At 45.4% G+C, this 20,673-nt stretch overlaps 1 protein-coding gene across 1 annotated transcript in view; it reads left to right on the forward strand.

Moving 5' to 3' along the window:
• Nucleotides 1-515: 515 nt before the first annotated feature.
• The window catches only part of CFAP65 (cilia and flagella associated protein 65), a 40,972-nt gene continuing 20,814 nt past the window's right edge, over nt 516-20,673 (forward strand). The window contains exons 1-12 of the mRNA XM_068543665.1: nt 516-541; nt 2,342-2,392; nt 2,706-2,931; nt 4,842-5,026; nt 14,854-14,956; nt 15,437-15,603; nt 15,792-15,991; nt 16,288-16,433; nt 16,917-17,139; nt 17,492-17,757; nt 18,215-18,415; nt 18,645-19,004. Coding sequence (XP_068399766.1) covers nt 2,773-2,931; nt 4,842-5,026; nt 14,854-14,956; nt 15,437-15,603; nt 15,792-15,991; nt 16,288-16,433; nt 16,917-17,139; nt 17,492-17,757; nt 18,215-18,415; nt 18,645-19,004 — 2,010 coding nt within the window. The 5' untranslated portion in view covers nt 516-541; nt 2,342-2,392; nt 2,706-2,772. The remainder of the gene's footprint in view (nt 542-2,341; nt 2,393-2,705; nt 2,932-4,841; nt 5,027-14,853; nt 14,957-15,436; nt 15,604-15,791; nt 15,992-16,287; nt 16,434-16,916; nt 17,140-17,491; nt 17,758-18,214; nt 18,416-18,644; nt 19,005-20,673) is intronic.

Consider the following 20,673-nt stretch of genomic DNA (forward strand, 5'->3'; position numbering starts at 1 on the left):
GGGCAGGAGGAAATGCTGAGAAGATGCCTGGAACACATTCTCTTCCACCTGCAAAAGGAATTAATTTGCAAAGTACTATGCAAATAAGAAATAACTACCGGCTGCTTTTAAGTTAACAATTGCAATCACAGAATAAAGTTCCAGTTGAGATTCTGACCCTATGTCACCGAGGGGTATCGGAAAAGAACAGAAACAACTCCCACTGGTGTGACAAGTCCTTGTAGTAGCCTCCTCTGAATTTGGTCTTCAACTAAAGCTAGGATTGTGGGGACGTCACGACAACTATGTTGCGACTGGTAGAAGACAGTTACTGCTAGCAGGGAAAGTCGGAGAATAAAAAATGGTGGTGAGCGTTAAAGCTGGGCGGAGCTTTCGCCTTCTCTGATCCTTGACTCCTTCGGGTAGCCGTCGTTGCCCTGGGATACCAGGAGACGCCGTGTCCTGTGCGTCCTGTATCTATAGAGACGACAACATGGCGGCGGTGTGACTTCTGAGCGTTGGTCCAAGCGACCAGGGGGAGCTGCGCGAGTGGCCAGGGAAGGTATCTGTCTTGGGAGACTGTCTCCTTTGGGAAGTCGTGACCAGGGGTCCCCACAGTGTCCTTCAGAGAGCCCGGAGGGACTGAGACTTGGGCGAGATCAGCCTGGGGATCTCAGACGATGGTGGAACAGCTCTAAGTATATTTTATTCCTTCTTTTTACCTCTTTCTTCCTCCCTCTACTCGGCGACCCGCCACTTTTTACACTGGTCATCTTAGGAATTTTTAGGTTGGAAATTAGGCAAATAAAGGAAGCTGATGATATATTTTTTAAGATCCTCAAGATTAGAAAAAGAGATTTAAAACAACACCTCCCTTGCCCAGTGTCCTCACAATGATTGCAGATGTGTGAATCTTTTGGAAGAGTAGCACATGCTAGTGTGGAAGTTGTAATTGTTCATTATAATAACCAGCTCGTCTAGGGCTTTTTCAAATCCCTGTTTCTTTCAAGCTTCACATCAATTTTGTGAAATACGATAACCCTCATTTTACAGGTAAGGAGGCTGAGGCTTGAGGAGATGGAGAAACTTGCCCATCTTAAACGAATCTGAGCAGATGCTGGAACCCAGCTTTTCTTGCTCCAGGACCAGTGCTCAATTCTAAGCCCTAAGACCTGGCCTGGACCAGCTTTCTATCCCATTGTCTCTCATTTTTCCTACAAGTGTTGATTGGAAATTCTTTCAGAGCCTTGAGGCAGGGGCTGTCTGTAGAATCCCCTAAGGTAACAGGCATTAATGAGCCGGGGAAGTACTACAAAGCCATCCAATAGCAGAGAAGTAATGGGACCTTCCTCCCTATCTCCCCAGCTTGCATTTCTTTGATTCCATCTGAACGTTCACTTCACAACTGAAGGTAGGAGCCTTGCTGGTCCTGTCCCATGCCTAGCACTGGTACAGAGCAGGCACTCAGTAAATGCCTTGTGAATGAATGAATGAGTGAATGTAAGATAGTCCCCTCCAGAGGGTTTGGACATATTGACAATTAGGAAAAAGTGCATCAACAGAATCTTTTGTTCTGAATGGGTGGTAGGGAGGGGACGGGAGAGTGTCTGATGGAAACGTGGAACTTTCAAAAGGGCGACCATGAAATTGTTTACTAAAGCATAATATGTTGTAAAAGGGGGCTGAACCCCGGACTTCAAAAGAGAGAATTTTCGGCCAAATAAAAGACAATTCCATCTAATCATAAATTGTTGTAAGAATTAAAATACATGTGAAGGACTTACAACACTGCTTGGCACATGATAAGTTCTTAGTAAATGTTCCTAGAAGTTGTTATTATTTTTGAGATTGCTATTCAAAGAGGTGGGCTAGGATACTGAGTAGTCTTAAAAATGTATACATGTTCAAAAAAGGATTACATTGATGCTGTCCAATATAGTAGCCATACCTGGGTGTATGTGCTGAAGGAAGCCTGCTAAAGGAAGGGGGATTTGAGAGGGAGCCAGAGCCAGTTTGGGACACTTCTGTGTCCCCTAGAGCAGGGCCAAGCACCCTTTTGAGCATTTGGTGAAAGCTGTGGACACTCTCCCTGGAAAAGAGCACATGCCCAAACCGATGACATTTTGCATATAATTTGTCTATAATGTTTGCATGTATTTGCATATAACTTCCAGCCGCAGTCTATCAGTGGATCCCTCTGTTTTAGAGGTTGATTCATTTATCTTTGGACTGAGTCATTATTTTAGTGAATGCTTCCTTTAAACCTGGACTACATGTTGTGTACTGATAGAGGAAACCCAGAAGCCCAAGAATCCTCCAGTCTCATTTGCTTCTTCTTTGACTCTTATTCCTTTTCCCACAGGAGGCAAGCCACGTTCAGAGGAAACAAGTAGAGAGTAAAAGTCAAGTAAAGGTAATGCATATGCTTCAGTAACACTCACTGGGGGCTTGCTGAGAAATGTCAAGTGTGGCCATGGAGAGCAGGGCTGCCTGGGCCTCATTCCCAGTTCCCTTTTCCAAATGGCCTTTCCTGAATGATGAGTCTCTAGGCTCCCAGGCAAAGCCCTGGATCTTGCATTCAGGCTTGTTCCTCACGTTGCTACTTCACACCTGTTGCCAGAGCTAGGAAGCAGACACTCCTCCATGAAAATGATGGCCGTGGTGAGTCTTCTTCATTGACCTCTCTTTTTCATGCCCCTCCTGCCTCCCCTCTGGTCTCTTCCCAGCTCCCAGCTGGCAGGAACTCCTGTCTTAGCCAGAGAGCTTCCCTTGGACTTGTGTTCCAGGCACCGGATGCTCATCAGGGCAGCCCTAAGCCTCCTCATGAGGACTAGGGACAGCGGGGACTACACCATGAACTCCGGATCATGCCTGAGTGCCAGCACAATGGCCTTTCCCACCATCACTGGCAGCAGTGTGGCCATGAGTGCCTACAGCAGCAGCAATGCTAGTGCCTGGGTGAGGATGCGTGTGGGGCGGGTGGAGTGGGTGGAGCCAGGGCCAAGCAGGGTAGATGGGCAGCAGGGCAGCGGGGGTAGGAATCTGAGATGACCCCACTCTCCTGTCTAAACTCTAGTACTAGACCCTACATACACTGAGCCCTATGCTAACTGGAGTGGTAGCAGCTGTGAGCGTGATGGTGGAGGGGGGAGAAGGCTGGGGAGATGCGAGTTGGGGGGCTGATAGAGTAGCCAGTAGTTCTCTCTTCCTTCAAAAAGCTCTTCTGGTCTTGACCCCTAGGGCTTTGTGTTTGTCCAGTGGATGGATGTTGTTTACTTCTCGCAGCTCTCAGGGGTCTCTCTCTGTGATAGCGCAGGACCAGGGTAGGGGGTGCTTGTCTAGGGATGTAACTATGGGGTCTGACTGCATTTGTGCAGCATGTGTCTGTGTCGTTTGTGAATTCTCGTGTCTCCTTAGATGTGATGGTGGTTGCATTTGCCTCTCTGTGGACCAGGGGTCATCTCACCCCTCCATCTGTGCCATTCTGGCCCAGTTTGCTCACAGATTCACTCACTGCCCTTCCCCGCTCTGCTCTGAGCTGGCAGGAGATTGGAAGCTGGGAAGAAGGGAGAAGCCAGGCTATTTCTCTTCTTCCCTCTCTGCTTTTGACAGCGTCTCCATCAGCAGCTGCATCTCCCTGTGACTCCAGTCCCCACCAGACGGGCCTCTGGGCTCTGAGAACCCCACCACTTCCCCTAACCTATGTGTGGTGGCAGCTTCTTGATGTTGTTAACTTTGGGGTTACTTCACTATCCCCAAATGGGATATGGTTGTGCATTAAATTCCTTATTTTAAACACTCAGAGTGGCTTCTGTTTTCCTGGTTGGACCCTAACTGATGCACCAATTGATATTTATAATAAATGATCCTTGCTCACCCAAGTCACCTTTCCTCCACGGGCAGATCATGCCGTCCGACACTCTCTATAAATATTGAAACTGAGATATAGCTCCAAGAAAGAAGGGATTTGCCAGTCCTGTTCACTATTATAGTCCTGGCACCTAGTACAATGTCCAGTGCATCATAGGTAGTCAACAAATATCTGTCGAATAGATAAATATATCCTTATGTTATGTAATGACATAAAAACAATACTTGGTCAAAGATAAAGTTAAATGGCAGTGAATTTACGTTCAGAGCAATGACTGGTAGGAAGAGGCACCCGTTTCATCCTCCTGCCATCTTGCCACCCCAGGGATTTTTCCATCCCCCTCCCTCCTCAGATAGATAGGGGCTAGGGATTCACCCATGAAAGGATTTTCCGTTACAGACAAGAAGCGTTGGCATAACGAACCTCTAGCATCATTAGGAGAAGCGCTTGGAGTGGTCTCGAAGTCAAGGCACGGGGTGCGGGTTGGTCGCAGGCAAATTGGCTCTTTCTTCTGCTCTACCAGCTAGGTGAGGGATGGAAGAGGGAATGGTGGTGTATCCCTGTGCTCTGGAAAAGTGCCGGGGATAGACTGCTCCAACTAGGAGAGGCTTCTGTAGAGAAGGGGTAGGATGGCAGGAAGAGGAGGAGGAGGCAGCATCTGAACAGACCCAGATCTGAGGGCACACTGAGGAGCACAACAGGCAAGCTAAGGCCGCTGAGTGTGCCAGGTGGAATGGCCGATGCGGTGGCCAGGGAAAGCTTCAGGGGCAGGGTCTCTGGGAACCTAGCTGGAAAACCATTCCAGTGACCTCAGAAGAGGTAATATCTGACTCGCCTACCCGCCCCTCACCTTCTCTCTCCAGACCATCCCCCATGGGTGAAGAGTGGTGTGATTCATTACTTTCTGGAGGTGGGGAGATCTTTGCCCATTCTCTGGATCTTTGAATCCTATCCCACTTGCTTCTCCCCTTTCTCCCTGCCGACCACACAGCCTGCCAGTTCCATGGATACTCAGAAGTGCTTCCCAAAGAAGCAGGACAAAGTGAAGAAGAGGGTCATCTGGGGCATTGAGGTGGCTGAGGAGCTTCAGTGGAAAGGCTGGGAGTTGGGGAAGGAGATCACCAAGAACCTGGTTCTGAAAAATCTATCCTTGAAAATCCAGAAGATAAAGTACAGGTACGAGTATGAGGGATCAGAGACTAAGCCCCTGAGCCTTCAAGCCCCCAAAGCAGCCACTCTTAAAAAACACAATTTTAAAATGTCATATAAAACCAGAAGAGAATATAAAACATGTACAGCTTGAATAATTGTTGAGAGTACAATTTGAATAATCGTTGAATAATTGTGACCAGATTAAATAATGGAATAATAACTGTGTCTGAAGCTCACCTTCTCCCATTTTGTGTCCCCCCCATTGGAACACCTTCCCTACCCAATATAGCTGATTTACAATATTATATTAGTTTCAGATGTGTAGCATGGTGATTCAGTATTTTTATAGATTATACTCCATTAAAAGCTATTATAAGATATATGGTTGCCAGGGGATAAGGGGGGAAGGGATAAATTGGGAGATTGGTATTGACATATACACACTACTATATATAAAATAGATACCTAAGCAGGACCTACTGTATAGCACAGGGAACTCTACTCAATACCCTGTAATGACCAAATGGGAAAAGAATCTAAAAAAAGAGTGGATATATGTATATGTATAACCTGTTCACTTTGCTGTAGAGCAGAAACTAACACAACATTGTAAGTCAGCTATACTCCAATAAAAAATTTAAAACAAAGTTATTACAAGATAATGGCTATAATTCCCTGTACTCTGCAATATATCTTTGTTGCTTATCTACTTTAAACTTAGTAGTTTGTTTTTCTTAATCCCATGCCCCTATCTTGCCCCTCCCCGCTTCCCTCTCTCCACTGGTAACCACTGGTTTGTTTTCTATATCTGTGAGTTTGTTTCTGTTTGCTATATACATTCATTTGTTTTATTTTTTAGATTGCACATATAAGTGATATCATACCGTATTTGTCTTTCTCTGTCTGACTTATTTCGCTAAGCATAATATTCTCTAGGTCCATCCATGTTGCTGCAAATGGCAGAATTTCATTCTTTTTTTCTGGCTGAGTAATATCCCATTGTGGTATATATTGATATATACTCATTTGTCTGCTGATGGATGCTTGGGTTGGCTATTGCTGTGAACATTGGGATGCGTGTATCTTTTCCAATTAGTGTTTTTGTTTTTTTCTGGACATATACACAGGAGTGGAATTGCTGAATCATATGGTGGTTTTTTAAAGTTTTTTGAGGAAACTCCACACTGTTTTCCATGACGACTGACCAATTTACATTCCCACCAACAGTGTACAAATGTTCCCTTTTCTCCACATCCTCACCAACATTTGTTATTTGTAGACTTTCGATGATAGCCATTCTGACAGGTGTGAGGTGTTATCTCATTGTCGTTTTGATTTGCATTTCTCTAATAATTAGTGATGATGAGCATCTTTTCATGTGCCTGTTAGCTATCTGTATGTCTTCTTTGTAGATTGTCTTTTTTTCTTTTAATTTTTATTGGAGTATAGTTGATTTACAATGTTGTGTTAGTTTCTGCTGTACAGCAAAGTGGATCAGTTGTACATACACATATATCCGCTCTTTTTTAGATTCTTTTCCCATATAGGTCATTACAGAGAATTGAGTAGAGTTCCCTGTGTTATACAGTAGGTCCTGCTTAGGTAACTATTTTATATATAGTATTGTGTATATGTCAATCCCAATCTCCCAGTTTATCCCTACCCCTTCCCTCCATGTTTGTTTTTTGCACCTATGACTCTATTTCTATTTTGTAAGTAAGTTCATTTGTACCATTTTTTTACATTCCACATACAAGCGATATCATATGATATTTGTCTTTTTCTGTCTGACTTACTTCACTCATATGACAATCTCTAGGTCCATTCATGTTGCTGCAAATGGCGTTATTTCGTTCTTTTTTATGGCTGAGTAATATTCCATTGTATATATGTGTACCACATCTTCTTTATCCATTTCTCGGTCAATGGACATTTAGGTTGCTTCCATGTCCTGGCTATTGTAAATAGTGCTGCAATGAACATTGGGGTGCATGTGTCTTTTTGAATTATGGTTTTCTCTGGGTATATGCCCAGTAGTGGGATTGCTGGATCATATGGTAATTCTATTTTTAGTTTTTTAAGGAACCTCCATACTGTTCTCCATAGTGGCTGTATCAATTTACATTCCCACCAACAGTGCAAGAAGGTTCCCTTTTCTCCACACCCTCTCCAGCATTTGTTTTTGTTTTGTTTTTTAAAAAATTTTTTTTTTTGAATAAATTTATTTATTTATTTATTTATTTTTGGCTGTGTTGGGTCTTCGTTTCTGTGTGAGGGCTTTCTCTAGTTGCGGCGAGTGGGGGCCACTCTTCATCGCGGTGCGCAGGCCTCTCACTATCGCGGCCTCTCTTGTTGCGGAGCACAGGCTCCAGACGCGCAGGCTCAGTAGTTGTGGCTCACGGGCCTAGTTGCCCCGCAGCATGTGGGATCCTCCCAGACCAGGGCTCGAACCCATGTCCCCTGCCTTGGCAGGCAGATTCTCAACCACTGCGCCACCAGGGAAGCCCCAAGCATTTGCTGTTTCTAGACTTTCTGATGATGCCCATTCTAACTGGTGTGAGGTGATACCTCATTGTAGTTTTGCTTTGCATTTCTCTAATAATTAGTGATGTTGAGCAGCTTTTCATGTGCTTCTTGGCCATCTGTATGTCTTCTTTGGAGAAGTGTCTATTTAGGTCTTCTGCCCATTTTTGGATTGGGTTGTTTGTTTTTTTAATATTGAGCTGCCTGAGCTGTTTATATATTTTGAAGATTAATCCTTTGTCTGTTGATTCGTTTGCAAATATTTTCTCCCATTCTGAGGGTTGTCTTTTTGTCTAGTTCATGGTTTCCTTTGCTGTGCAAAATCTTTTAAGTTTCATTAGGTCCCATTTGTTTACTTTTGTTTTTATTTCCATTACTCTAGGAGGTGGATCAAAAAAGATGTTGCTGTGATTTATGTCAAAGAGTGTTCTTCCTATGTTTTCCTCTAAGAGTTTTATAGTGTCCGGTCTTACATTTAGGTCTCTAATCCATTTTGAGCTTATTTTTGTGTATGGTGTTAGGGAGTGTTCTAATTTCATTCTTTTACATGTAGCTCTCCAGTTTTCCCAGCACCACTTATTGAAGAGACTGTCTTTTCTCCATTGTATATCCTTACCTCCTTTGTCATAGATCAGTTGACCATAGGTGTGTAGGTTTATCTCTGGGCTTTCTATCTTGTTCCATTGATCTATGTTTCTGTTTTTGTGCCAGTACCATACTGTCGTGATTACTGTAGCTTTGTAATATAGTCTGAAGTCAGGGAGCCTGATTCATCCAGCTCCATTTTTCTTTCTCAAGATTGCTTTGGCTATTCGGGGTCTTTTGTGTTTCCATACAAATTGTGAAATTTTTTGTTCTAGTTCTGTGAAAAATGCCATTGGTAGTTTGATAGGGATTGCATTGACTCTGTAGATTGCTTTGGGTAGTATAGTCATTTTCACAATGTTGATTCTTCCAATCCAAGAATATGGTATATCTCTCCATCTGTTTGTATCATCTTTAATTTCTTTCATCAGTGTCTTATAGTTTTCTGCATACAGGTCTTTTGTCTTCTTAGGTAGGTTTATTCCTAGGTATTTTATTGTTTTTGTTGCAATGGTAAATGGGAGTGTTTCCTTAATTTCTCTTTCAGATTTTTCATCATTAGTGTATAGGAATGCCAGAGATTTCTATGCATTAATTTTGTATCCTGCAACTTTACCAAATTCATTGATTAGCTCTAGTAGTTTTCTGGTGGCATCTTTAGGATTCTCTATGTATAGTATCATGTCATCTGCAAACAGTGACAGTTTTACTTCTTCTTTTCCAATTTGTATTCCTTTTATTTCTTTTTCTTCTCTGATTGCCGTGGCTAGGACTTCCAAAACTATGTTGAGTAATAGTGGTGAGAGTGGACATCCTTGTTGTGTTCCTGATCTTAGAGGAAATGCTTTCAGTTTTTCACCATTGAGAATGATGTTTGCTGTGGGTTTGTCGTATATGGCCTTTATTATGTTGAGGTAGTTTCCCTCTATGCCCACTTTCTGGAGAGTTTTTATCATAAATGGGTGTTGAATTTTGTCAAAAGCTTTTTTTCTGCATCTATTGAGATGATCATATGGTTTTTCTTCTTCAATTTGTTAATATGGTGTATCACATTGATTGATTTGCGTATATTGAAGAATCCTTGCATCCCTGGGATAAATCCCACTTGATTATGGTGTATGATCCTTTTAAAGTGTTGTTGGATTCTGTTTGCTAGTATTTTGTTGAGGATTTTTGCATCTATATTCATCAGTGATATTGGTCTGTAATTTTCTTTTTTGGTAGTATCTTTGTCTGGTTTTGGTATCAGAGTGATGGTGGCCTCATAGAATGTGTTTGGGAGTGTTCCTTCCTCTGCAATTTTTTGGAAGAGTTTGAGAAGGATTGGTGTTAGCTCTTCTCTAAACGTTTGATACAATTCACCTGTGAAGCCATCCGGTCCTGGACTTTTGTTTGTTGGAAGATTTTTAATCACAGTTTCAATTTCATTACTTGTGATTGGTCTGTTCATATTTTCTATTTCTTCCTGGTTCAGTCTTGGAAGGTTATACCTTTCTAAGAATTTGTCCATTTCTTCCAGGTTGTCCATTTTATTGGCATAGAGTTGCTTGTTGTAGTCTCTTAGGATGCTTTGTATTTCTGCAGTGTCTGTTGTAATTTCTCCTTTTTCATTTCTAATTTTATTGATTTGAGTCCTCTCCCTCTTTTTCTTGATGAGTCTGGCTAATGGTTTATCAACTTTGTTTATCTTCTCAAAGAACCAGCTTTTAGTTTTATTGATCTTGGCTATTGTTTTCTTTGTTTCTATTTCATTTATTTCCGCTCTGATCTTTATGATTTCTTTCCTTCTGCTAACTTTTGGTTTTGTTTGTTCTTCTTTCTCTAGTTCCTTTAGGTGTAAGGTTAGATTGTTTATTTGAGATTTTTCTTGTTTCTTTAGGTAGGCTTGTATAGCTATAAACTTCCCTCTTAGAACTGCTTTTGCTGCATCCCATAGGTTTTGGATCGTCGTGTTTTCATTGTCATTTGTCTCTAGGTATTTTTTGATTTCCTCTTTGATTTCTTCAGTGATCTCTTGGTTATTTAGTAACGCATTGTTTAGCCTTCATGTGTTTGTGTTTATGTTTTTTTCCCTGTAATTGATTTCTAATCTCATAGCGTTGTGGTCAGAAAAGATGCTTGATGTGATTTCAATTTTCTTAAATTTACTGAGGCTTGATGTGTGACCCAAGATGTGATCTATCCTGGAGAATGTTCCATGCGTACTTGAGAAGAAAGTGTAATCTGCTGTTTTCGGTTGGAATGTCCTATAAATATCAATTAAATCTATCTGGTCTATTGTGTCATTTAAAGCTTCTGTTTCCTTATTTATTTTCATTTTGGCTGATCTGTCCATTGGTGTAAGTGAGGTGTTAAAGTCCCCCACTATTACTGTGTTACTGTCAATTTCCTCTTTTATAGCTGTTAGCAGTTGCCTTATGTATTGAGGTACTCCTATGTTGGGTGCATATATATTTATAATTGTTATATCTTCTTCTTGGATTGATCCCTTGATCATTATGTAGTGTCCTTCCTTGTCTCTTGTAACATTCTTTATTTTAAAGTCTATTTTATCTGATATGAGTATAGCTACTCCAGCTTTCTTTTGATTTCCATTTGCATGGAATATCTTTTTCCATCCCCTCACTTTCAGTCTGTATGTGTCCCTAGGTCTCAAGTGGGTCTCTTGTAGACAGCATATATATGGCTCTTGTTTTTGTATCCATTCAGCAAGCCTGTGTCTTTTGGTTGGAGCATTTAATCCATTCGCCTTTAAGGTAATTATTGATATGTATGTTCCTATGACCATTTTCTTAATTGTTTTGGGTTTGTTTTTGAAGGTTCTTTTCTTCTCTTGTGTTTCCCACTTACAGAAGTTCCTTTAGCATTTGTTGTAGAGCTGGTTTGGTGGTGCTGAATTCTCTTAGCTCTTGCTTGTCTGTAAAGCTTTTGATTTCTCCATCAGATCTGAATGAGATCCTTGCCGGGTAGAGTAATCTTGGTTGTAGGTTCTTGCCTTTCATCACTTTAAGTATACCGTGCCACTCCCTTCTGGCTTGCAGAGTTTCTGCTGAGAAATCAGCTGTTAACCTTATGGGAGTTCCCTTGTATGTTATTTGTCGTTTTCCCTCGCTGCTTTCAATACTTTTTCTTTGTCTTTAATTTTTGCCAGTTTGATTACTATGTGTCTCGGAGTGTTTCTCCTTGGGTTTATCCCGTATGGGACTCGCTGTGCTTCCTGGACTTGGGTGGCTATTTCCTTTCCCATGTTAGGGAAGTTTTCGACTATAATCTCTTCAAATATTTTCTCAGGTCCTTTCTCTCTCTCTTCTCCTTCTGGGACCCCTATAATGAGAATGTTGTTGCATTTAATGTTGTCCCAGAGGTCTCTTAGGCTGTCTTCATTTCTTTTCATTCTTTTTTCTTTATTCTGTTCCGCAGCAGTGAATTCCACCATTCTGTCTATCAAGTCACTTATCTGTTCTTCTGCCTCAGTTATTCTGCTATTGATTCCTTCTAGTGTAGTTTTCATTTCTGTTATTGTATTGTTCATCTCTGTTTGTTTGTTCTTTAATTCTTCTAGGTCTATGTTAAACATTTCTTTTTTTTTTTTTTTTAAGTCTTTATTGAATTTGTTACAATATTACTTCTGTTTCTGTTTTGGTTTTTTGGCTGCAAGGCATGTGGGATCTTAGCTCCCCGACCAGGGATTGAACCCGCACCCTCTGCATTGGAAGGCGAAGTCTTAACCACTGGACTACCAGGGAAGTCCCTGTTAAACATTTCTTGCATCTTCTCGATCTTTGCCGCCATTCTTTTTCCGAGATCCTGGATCATCTTCACTATCATTATTCTGAATTCTTTTTCTGGAAGGTTGCCTATCTCCACTTCATTTAGTTGTTTTTCTGGGGTTTTATTCCTTCACCTGGTACATAGCCCTCTGCCTTTTCATCTTGTCTATCTTTCTGTGAATATGTTTTTTGTTCCACAGGCTGCAGGATTGTAGTTCTTCTTGCTTCTGCTGTCTGCCCTTAGAATGTCTTTTTTTAATAGAAATTCTTATTAAGGATACTAATCCTTTGTCAGTTATGTGTTGTGAATATCTTCTCCCACTTTGTGACTTGTCTTTTACTCTATCATGTCTTTTGAAGAAAAGAAGTTCTTAATTTCAAAGGAATCAAATGTACCAATATTTTCCTTTTATGGTTGATGCTTTTTTGTATCTTGTTTAAGAAGTTCTTCTCCACCCTTACCTAGGTCATGAAGATATTCTCCTATAGTATCTTCTAAAGACTTTATAATTTTGCCTTTAATATTTGTCTTTTATCTATATGGAATTGATTTTTGTGAATGGTTTGAAGTAGGGATCCAATGACATTTTTTTCCCTCAACCAAATGTCCAATTGTCCCAACACCATTTTTGGAAAGTTCACACCTTCCCTGATGATCTCCCCCACCACTGATGTATATCAAGTGTCCATATATGTATGGATCCATTTCTGAACTCTGTTTTGTTCCCTTGCTCTATTTGTCTCTCCCTGGGCCAATAAATATCATCCTGAATTAATTATTAGCGCTTAAGATAAATCTTGATTATCTTGTAGTGTAAGTCTTCCAACTTCATTCTTATTCAGGATTGTCTTGGCTACCCTTGGGCCGTTGAACTTTCATATATATCTTCAAATCAGCTTATCACACATACACGTAAACTACTTTTTGAGATTTTGATTGGGATTTAGTTGAAACTATAGACTAATTTGTGGAGACTTGATGTCATTACAAACTGAGTCTTTCATGACAATTTTTATCTTTCATGACTCATGGTTTATCTTTATATTTCTTTAGGTCTTCTTTCATGTCTCTCAATAAAATGTAAATTTTTCTCTGTAGATGTCTTACACATCTTTAGTTAGATTTATCCCTAAGTGTTTTATATTTTTGATGATGCTGAGTATGATATCTTTTGAAGTTGTTTCATTTTCTGCTTGTTGCTGGCTTTATAGAAAGTTTTTTATTTAAAAAAAATATGGATGTTTTGTCCATAATCTTGTGCCCAGAAACCTTGGTAAGTTCTCTCATTAATTCTGATAATGTATTTGTTAATTCTTTTTTTCCACGTACACATTCATATCTTATATGAAAATGGCATTTTTCCTTCGTTTCCAACCCTATCTCCTTTCTTTCTTTGTGTTTCCTTACTGCACTGTTGAAAAGGAAAGTGCTGAACAGAAGCTGTTATAGAAGGCATCATTGTTTTGTTCATGATCTCAGCATGAAAGATTCCAGTGTTTCACCATTAATTTGGATGGTTCCTGTAGTTTTTCTTTTTTTTTTTTTTTTTTAGACTTTACCAGGTTAAGGAAGTTCCCTTCTATTTCTAGGTTGCTGAGAGTTTTTGTCATAAACATATGTTGAAATTTAATATTTTTCTTTATTGAGACGATCATTTGATTTTTTTTCTCTCTTAATTTGTTAATACGGTGAATTACATTAACTGATTTTTTTAAATGTTACACCAACTGTGTATTCCTAGAATAAGCCCAACTTGGTCATGATTGAGTATTCTTTTTATACAGATTGCTAAATTCTTTTTGCCAATATTTTGTTTATGGGTGGTATTGGCCTGTAATTTTCCTTTCTTCTCATAACTGTCAGGTTTTGATAACAATGTTATGATGGATTCATAGAATATGGTGGGGAGGGTTTCCTTGTTTTCTGCTGTTGGGAAGACAAGACAAGGATTATCAGATGCTTGGTACTACTTGCTGGGAAGCCATCTGGCCTGGTGTTTTCTTTGTGGGAAGATTTTTGACTATTCAATTTTTTGGATACTTTTTAAAGGGTGGCCATAAAATGTATAATTCTTGAGTCAGTTTTGGTCAATTATACACTCCTAGGAATATGTTTATTTTATCTGAACTTATTGCTATAGATTTTTTGATAATATTGGCCTCTTATTAATATATTTTTAAAAATAAATTTATTTATTTATTTATTTATTTTTGGCTGCATTGGGTCTTCGTTGCTGCACGTGGGCTTTCTCTAGTTGGGGCGAGCAGGGGCTACTCTTGGTTGTGGTGCACGTGCTTCTCATGACTTCTCTTGTTGCAGAGCACAGGCTGTAGGCGTGTGGGCTTCAGTAGTTGTGGCATGTGCGCTCAGTAGTTGTGACTCACGGGCTCTAGAGCACAGGCGCGTAGTTGTGGCACACGGGCTTAGTTGCTCCACGGCATGTGGGATCTTCCCGGACCAGCCTCGAACCCGTGTCCCCTGCATTGGCAGGCAGATTCTTAACCACTGCGCCACCAGGGAAGTCCCCTGTTAGTATTTTTGAAGTCTTCAGAATCTATAGTTTTGACCCACTCTGGAACTCTACAGCTGTGCCGAGGTTTCTGCTTGGAAATGCATCCCTGGTGCCTCTGTTCTCAGCTTTGGTTTCCCCCAGCTAAGTGCTCAGGGATTTGGTTAAATCAGGGCAGCCTTCCCCATCCCAGGCCCACTGACCACCATGTGCATCTGAGGTACAAGTGCTGCTCCCTTGGCCCTGTATCTTTTCATTCAGTGCTCTGACATCCTAGAGTGAAGGTCTGCAAGAGAAGTGGTAGAATGAGGGAGACAGTTCCTCCTATGACAGAACACCTGTGTTTCTCCTTCCTCAGTCCCACAGACTCAAGTGTGCTTGGCTTTCTAGAATCTTCCCTAATCTTTTTGCCTCTCCTAGTTTTCTGATCCTGAAGTGCTTATCCCCTGGCTCCTTCCCACAGGCCCCCCAAGACCAAATTCTTCTTCACGGTCATCCCCCAGCCCATCTTCCTGAGCCCAGGCATAACCTTCTCACTCCCAATCATCTTCCGGCCCCTGGAGGAGGTAAGGTCTGCCATGGTGAGTGGAGGGCAGGGAGGGACACAGGCACAGTGACCTCAGAGCAGGATGCAGGGCAGAGCAGCAAGGAGCTCTCCCACCACACCCACATCCCACCAGCTGGAGCCAAAACTCATTAGATAGAGGGGGCTTCCCAGTTGGATGTTGTTGGGGGGAAAGGCTGTGCTACTGTGTTGGCCATCAGAAAGCCCTATATTCCTTGGGCTCTTCCTGCTCTCAAAATGTTCCCCCAAATACTTTGTTCCTCACAAAAGAAACCCTACGTCTCTGAGACCAAGATGGTGCTTTAACACAAGTAACTGACCCTCTCTTCAGAGACTGAGATGGAGGGCCATGGCGCAGCCCAGCCCTCAGCAGTTGTGTTGAGGGGATAGCCAAGGGCTGGGGTCGGGTGAGTGGTCCTTGAGTACCCCCCGGGTACCACTGATCAGCCAGGGTGTCTGCCTCCCTGCCCCCACACCGCAGAAGGAGTGCGTGGACCAGCTGTGGTTTGAGAAAGCAGAGGGGATGTTCTGTGTGCACCTGAGAGCCGCCCTGCCCTGCCACAATCTGATCTGCCCACCATCCCTGCAGTTGCCCATGTGCGCCATGGGGGACATGGCCGAGGCCTGGTTCTGCCTGGACAATTCGGGGTGAGGGCCGTGGCTGAGGCTCAGAGGTGGGAAGAGTGAGAACTGTGAGGAGGGTTCCTGGGAGCAGGAGAGACTGGCCTGTGTGATGGTGGAAGGGGATAGGGGGAGTAAAGGGGGCATCTCCGCCTTTCTAAAGCAGGGGCAGTGGTCAGTGAGCCCAGTGGCTCTAACCTGCCCACCCCCTCCAGGGACCTGCCCACCTTCTTCACCTGGGAGTCCCCCAGCCCGTTCCAGATGTTGCCGACCACAGGGCTGCTGGAGCCAGGCCAGGCCTGCCGGATCAAGGTGACCTTTCAGCCCCTTATGGCTATCATCTATAATGTTCAGGCCACGTGCTGGTACGGGGAGGGAAGCAAGCAGAAGAGCAGCATCCAGCTGCAGGCTGTGGGTGAGGCCCGACCTCTCACCTGTCCCCAGAGCCCCCTGCTGCACCTCTCTGGGGATTGAAGCCTCAGTGTGCCCCCTCCCACCCCCCTCCCACCCCCGCCCTGGCCTGCCCTCCACGGGACCTCCTCCAGCCTCCTGCCCTCCCCTGAGCCCTGCAGGCTTTGCCTTTTCTTTGTCTTCCTTGGTGTCGCAGACCAGTGTTTCCCTGGGGACCCCCGTCTTCTCTGAAGGGCTGTTCAGCTGGGGCCACAGAGGCCCTGGTGGGTTTCTCCCCAAGACTTCCCCCTCTCTGCCCAGCCAAATGCGCCCAGCTGCTGGTGAGCATAAAGCAGAAGCGCCCGGAGGACCAGGATGCTGAGGGCGTCCAGAAAGTATTGCACTTTGGTTCTGTTGCCGTGGGCTGCACCGCTGAGAGGCAGATCAAGCTGTATAACCCATCGGTGGTATGCGTCCTGTGCACATAGGGGGAGTGGGGGCAGGACTCAGGGACCACAGGGCCAGGTGCTCCTAATACTCAACCCCTGTACAGAATGTTGCAACCTCACGTACCCATGTCTGTTGATACACTCATGTCAAAAGGGGTCCCACTCTCCTCTCAGCTGGGGGCTGGGCTGGGGTATCCCTTGACCCCCCCCAGAGCAACCCCAAGATCAGCCCTAAGGTGTCCTGATGCCAGGACCACAGCTAGCCTTTGTGGTACCTTTGGGAAAAGGAAAAGGTGCCCCCTCTGGGTGGTCCCAGTGCAGGGCACACGGCTCGGCCCCGTCCTTCCTCCCGGCAGAGGCAGCCTTGTTCCACGATCAAAGCTGATGATTGAGGCACAGGTGGGGCTTCAGCTGCCCTCACCCCCTCAGCTGGGCACCTTGGTAATAACAGACAAGCCACCCTGTGACCTGACCACCTCCTGTCCCCACCTGGCCCCGTAGGTGAGCGTCCCCTTCAGGATCGAAGTGGCCCCAGACATGCTGGCCAAAGACGAGGCCTTCTCATGCCCCACGGCCCATGGCATCGTGCCCCCAGGAGAGAAGAAATGCGTGTCAGTGTTCTTCCACCCCGAGACCTTGGACGTCAGGACTATGGACTACTTGTCCATCATGCCCTCTGGCTGTGCCTCCCAAACCCTGCTCAAAGTCGTTGGTTTCTGTAGAGGTACTGGCAATCCCAGGTCACTGCACTCCCTCTGGAGACAGGAGCAGCCCATGCTTATGATTGGCAAGTGCCTGCTCCTAGTCACCCAGGGCCTCCTTGCCCTCAGCCTGGGTGTCTGCTGCCCCCTGGTGGACCCAGTGAGGAACCAGTGGAAGACACCTGGAGATATTGTTCCCACGCTCACCCCTGGTGACCTGGTGGTCCGCTCAGGCCTTTCCAACCCAATCTTCTGTCTCCAGGCAGCACCACCTCCCCTCAGTGGTACCCTTTGACATATCCTCGGGGAGGCTGATACCCCAGCCCCACTCAGGTGGCAGGGCCCACTCACAGAGCCCCCATCTCTTCCGCCCAGGTCCTGACGTGTCCCTGCAGTACTACTGTGTCGACTTCAACTGGGTCAACCTCGGGAAGCGCCCGGAGCAGTCCCTGTGGATTGAGAACAAGTCGGACTGCACGGCCCACTTCCAGTTTGACATCGACTGTCAGGAGAGCGTCTTCAGCATCAGACCTGCCTTTGGGACCCTGGTGGGCAAGGCCCGCATGACCCTGCACTGTGCCTTCCAGCCCACTCACCCCATCATCTACTTTCGGAGGGTGGCCTGTTTCATCCACCACCAGGTGAGCTATGGGGGAGGGGGTGAGGAGGGGCTCCCCGGGGAGCTGGAGGGGCCAATCCAAGGCCCAGTAATGAAGACAGTGCTTGGTGCTCAGTCCCCTGTATTCTGGAACTTCCAGGGCTGTCTGCCTGGATTATCACCTCCAGGGCCCCAGCCTGGCTTTTGGAGCCAGAATTTGGCCAGGGACATGTGAATGCTCGCTCCGAGCCGGGTGGGTAGGCCAGTCTTGCTGTGACTGCCGCCAGGCCGAGGACTTTGCTGCTGATGCTGCTAATGGGCTGGTGTAGGGGGGACTGGACCTCGCCCCATGCAGCATGTGCAGAGCAGAGGGCCTTGAAGTGACGACCCCAACCCAGGCCCCTGGACAAGGTGGTACAAACTGTGCCCTGACCAGCTGGTCTCTGGCCAAGGTGGCGAGTGGAGGCTCAAATCTAGCCTCACACAGACAAATGTCGCAGGACCCACTGTTCCTCGACCTGATTGGGACGTGCCACTCAGACAGCACCAAGCCGGCCATCCTCAGGCCTCAGCACCTCGCTTGGTACCGCACACACCTGGTGCGGGGCCTGACGCTCTACCCGCCTGACATCCTGGGCATCATGCTGAGGGAGAAGAAGCTGGAGCAGGATAAGAACGGTGCCCTGATGATTCCCACTGAGGTTTGATGGACCCCTCTGGGGCCCCGGGGGCCATCTACCCTCCCCAGGTTCATGCCCCCTTCTCAATTCTTGGGCAGTCCTGTGCTCCATAGCCCTGTGGGTACCCTTAGTAGTCGGGGGAGACGTGTGTGGAGCTCTTGTAGCCTTTTCCAGAAAGGAGCATGCAGATGAGGGGCAGCGGCAGGAGGAATGGCAGCTGGGCCCCCGCCAACCGGCTCTCCCCACACAGGACCTGGAGGACAAACCAGCCCCGCAGTATCCCCTCATCCCGCCCATGACCGAGTACTTCTTCGACGGTACCAACGACATGGCCATCTTTCCCCCACCTGTCAGTATTGAGCCTGTCGAGGTGGATTTTGGTGCCTGCCCCAGGCCCAAGGACCCCAACCCTGTCCCCCTGTGCCTGATGAACTACACCAAAGGCAAGATCACTGTGGCCTGGACACGCAGGGCTGATTGCCCCTTCTGGGTGACTCCAAACCCCTGCGATGTGCCCCCTCTCAAGTCCACGGCCATGCGCTTGCACTTCCAGCCGCCTCACCCCAACTGCCTGTACGCCGTGGAGCTTGAAGCCTTTGCTGTCTATAAGGTGTGTGGGCAGATGAGAGGGTGGGTTCTCTGCCCTGGAGCCTGAACGGCAGGGTATGGGGTCAGAGGGGGTGATGGGGTGATGTAGGATCCATCCTCTCCGTGCCAGGCTCTGCTCCCTCTTCTTGTCTCCTTGGCTGGACTGCAGCCTTAGTGGTCTGTCTTTTCCCAGGCTCATGGCCTGCCTTGGCCGAGGGGCTTATTGGCCCAGCTGATTATGTCTCACTCACATGTGCCTCCCACCCCCTCCAGAGGGAGAACTCAGTGGGGCTCTAGCCCTTTGGAAAATTTTGGTGCGCGTAGTTTCCTGGGGCTCCTGGTTGGTATGGTGGGGTGGCTCCTGGCCTCTCTCTAGTCCTTGAAGTAGGAAGTGGTCCCTCTAAAAGAGCTGTGGGCAGGAACTAGGGCCTGGGGGGCAGAGTCAGGGGCACCCGGTGATTAGGTGCGTGTAGGGAGGGGCTTCTAGTCCAACTTCCCTTGAGCAGGCTGTCCCAGCCCAGCCTCTTAGCCCCAGACGTGTCACTCCCTCCTCATCTCCAGTCTATCCTGCCCTTTCCCTCCTTTCTCTGCTCTACCCACCCTGCTGTTCTCTCCCAGTGGCTGGGTGCTGAGGCCCAGGGAAGAGGAGAGCTGTGCAGTCAAGGTCAGAGTCCCTTACCAGCTCTGTGACCTTGGGCACGTCCCTTAATGTCTCTGAGCCCTGGTCTTTTCCTCTATAAACTTGGGAGCATATCCAAACTTTTGAGAAGTTTTCCCAAAGCTGAGTCTTTAGTTGCCTCTGTTCTAATATCTTGGCAGTGGGGGAACTCGGAAGTTTGTAGGAATAAGGCTGTGGACACCTGGCTTTGCTGAGCCTGTCAGACTTTTAGGCTACAGGCTATAACCCTGTGCTGTCCGATATGCCGATCACCAGCCACATGTGGCTGCTGAGCACTTGTACTGTGTCTAGTCCAAACAGATATGCTGTAAGGGGAGGAGACACACTGATTTCTAAGACTTAGCACAAAAGAATGCAAAATGCCTCCCGCATCACTTATATATCGATTATATGTTGAAATGAAAAGATTTTGGATCAACTGGGTTAAATAAAATGTATTGTTGAAATAAATGTTATGCGTTTCACCTTGTTGATGTGGCTACTAGAACATTTATTTTTTATTTATTTAATTTTTAACATCTTTATTGGAGTATAATTGCTTTACAATGGTGTGTTAGTTTCTGCTGTATAACAAAGTGAGTCAGCTATACGTATACATATATCCCCATATCTCCTCCCTCTTGCGTCTCCCTCCCATTCTCCCTATCCCACCCCTCTAGGTGGTCACAAAGCACTGAGCTGATCTCCCTGTGCTATGCGGCTGCTTCCCACTAGCTATCTATTTTACATTTGGTAGTGTATATATGTCCATGCCACTCTCTCACTTCGTCCCAGCTTACCCTTCCCCCTCCCTGTGTCCTCAAGTCCATTCTCTACATCTGTGTCTTTATTCCTGTCCTGTCCCTAGGTTCTTCAGAACCTTTTTTTTTTTTTTTTGGATTCCATATATATGTGTTAGCATATGGTATTTGTTTTTCTCTTTCTGACTTACTTCACTCTGTATGACAGACTCTAGGTCCATCCACCTCACTACAGATAACTCAATTTCGTTTCTTTTTATGGCTGAGTAATA

Source organism: Eschrichtius robustus, chromosome 5 (genome assembly GCF_028021215.1).
Source record: "Eschrichtius robustus isolate mEscRob2 chromosome 5, mEscRob2.pri, whole genome shotgun sequence".
NCBI lineage: Eukaryota > Metazoa > Chordata > Mammalia > Artiodactyla > Eschrichtiidae > Eschrichtius > Eschrichtius robustus.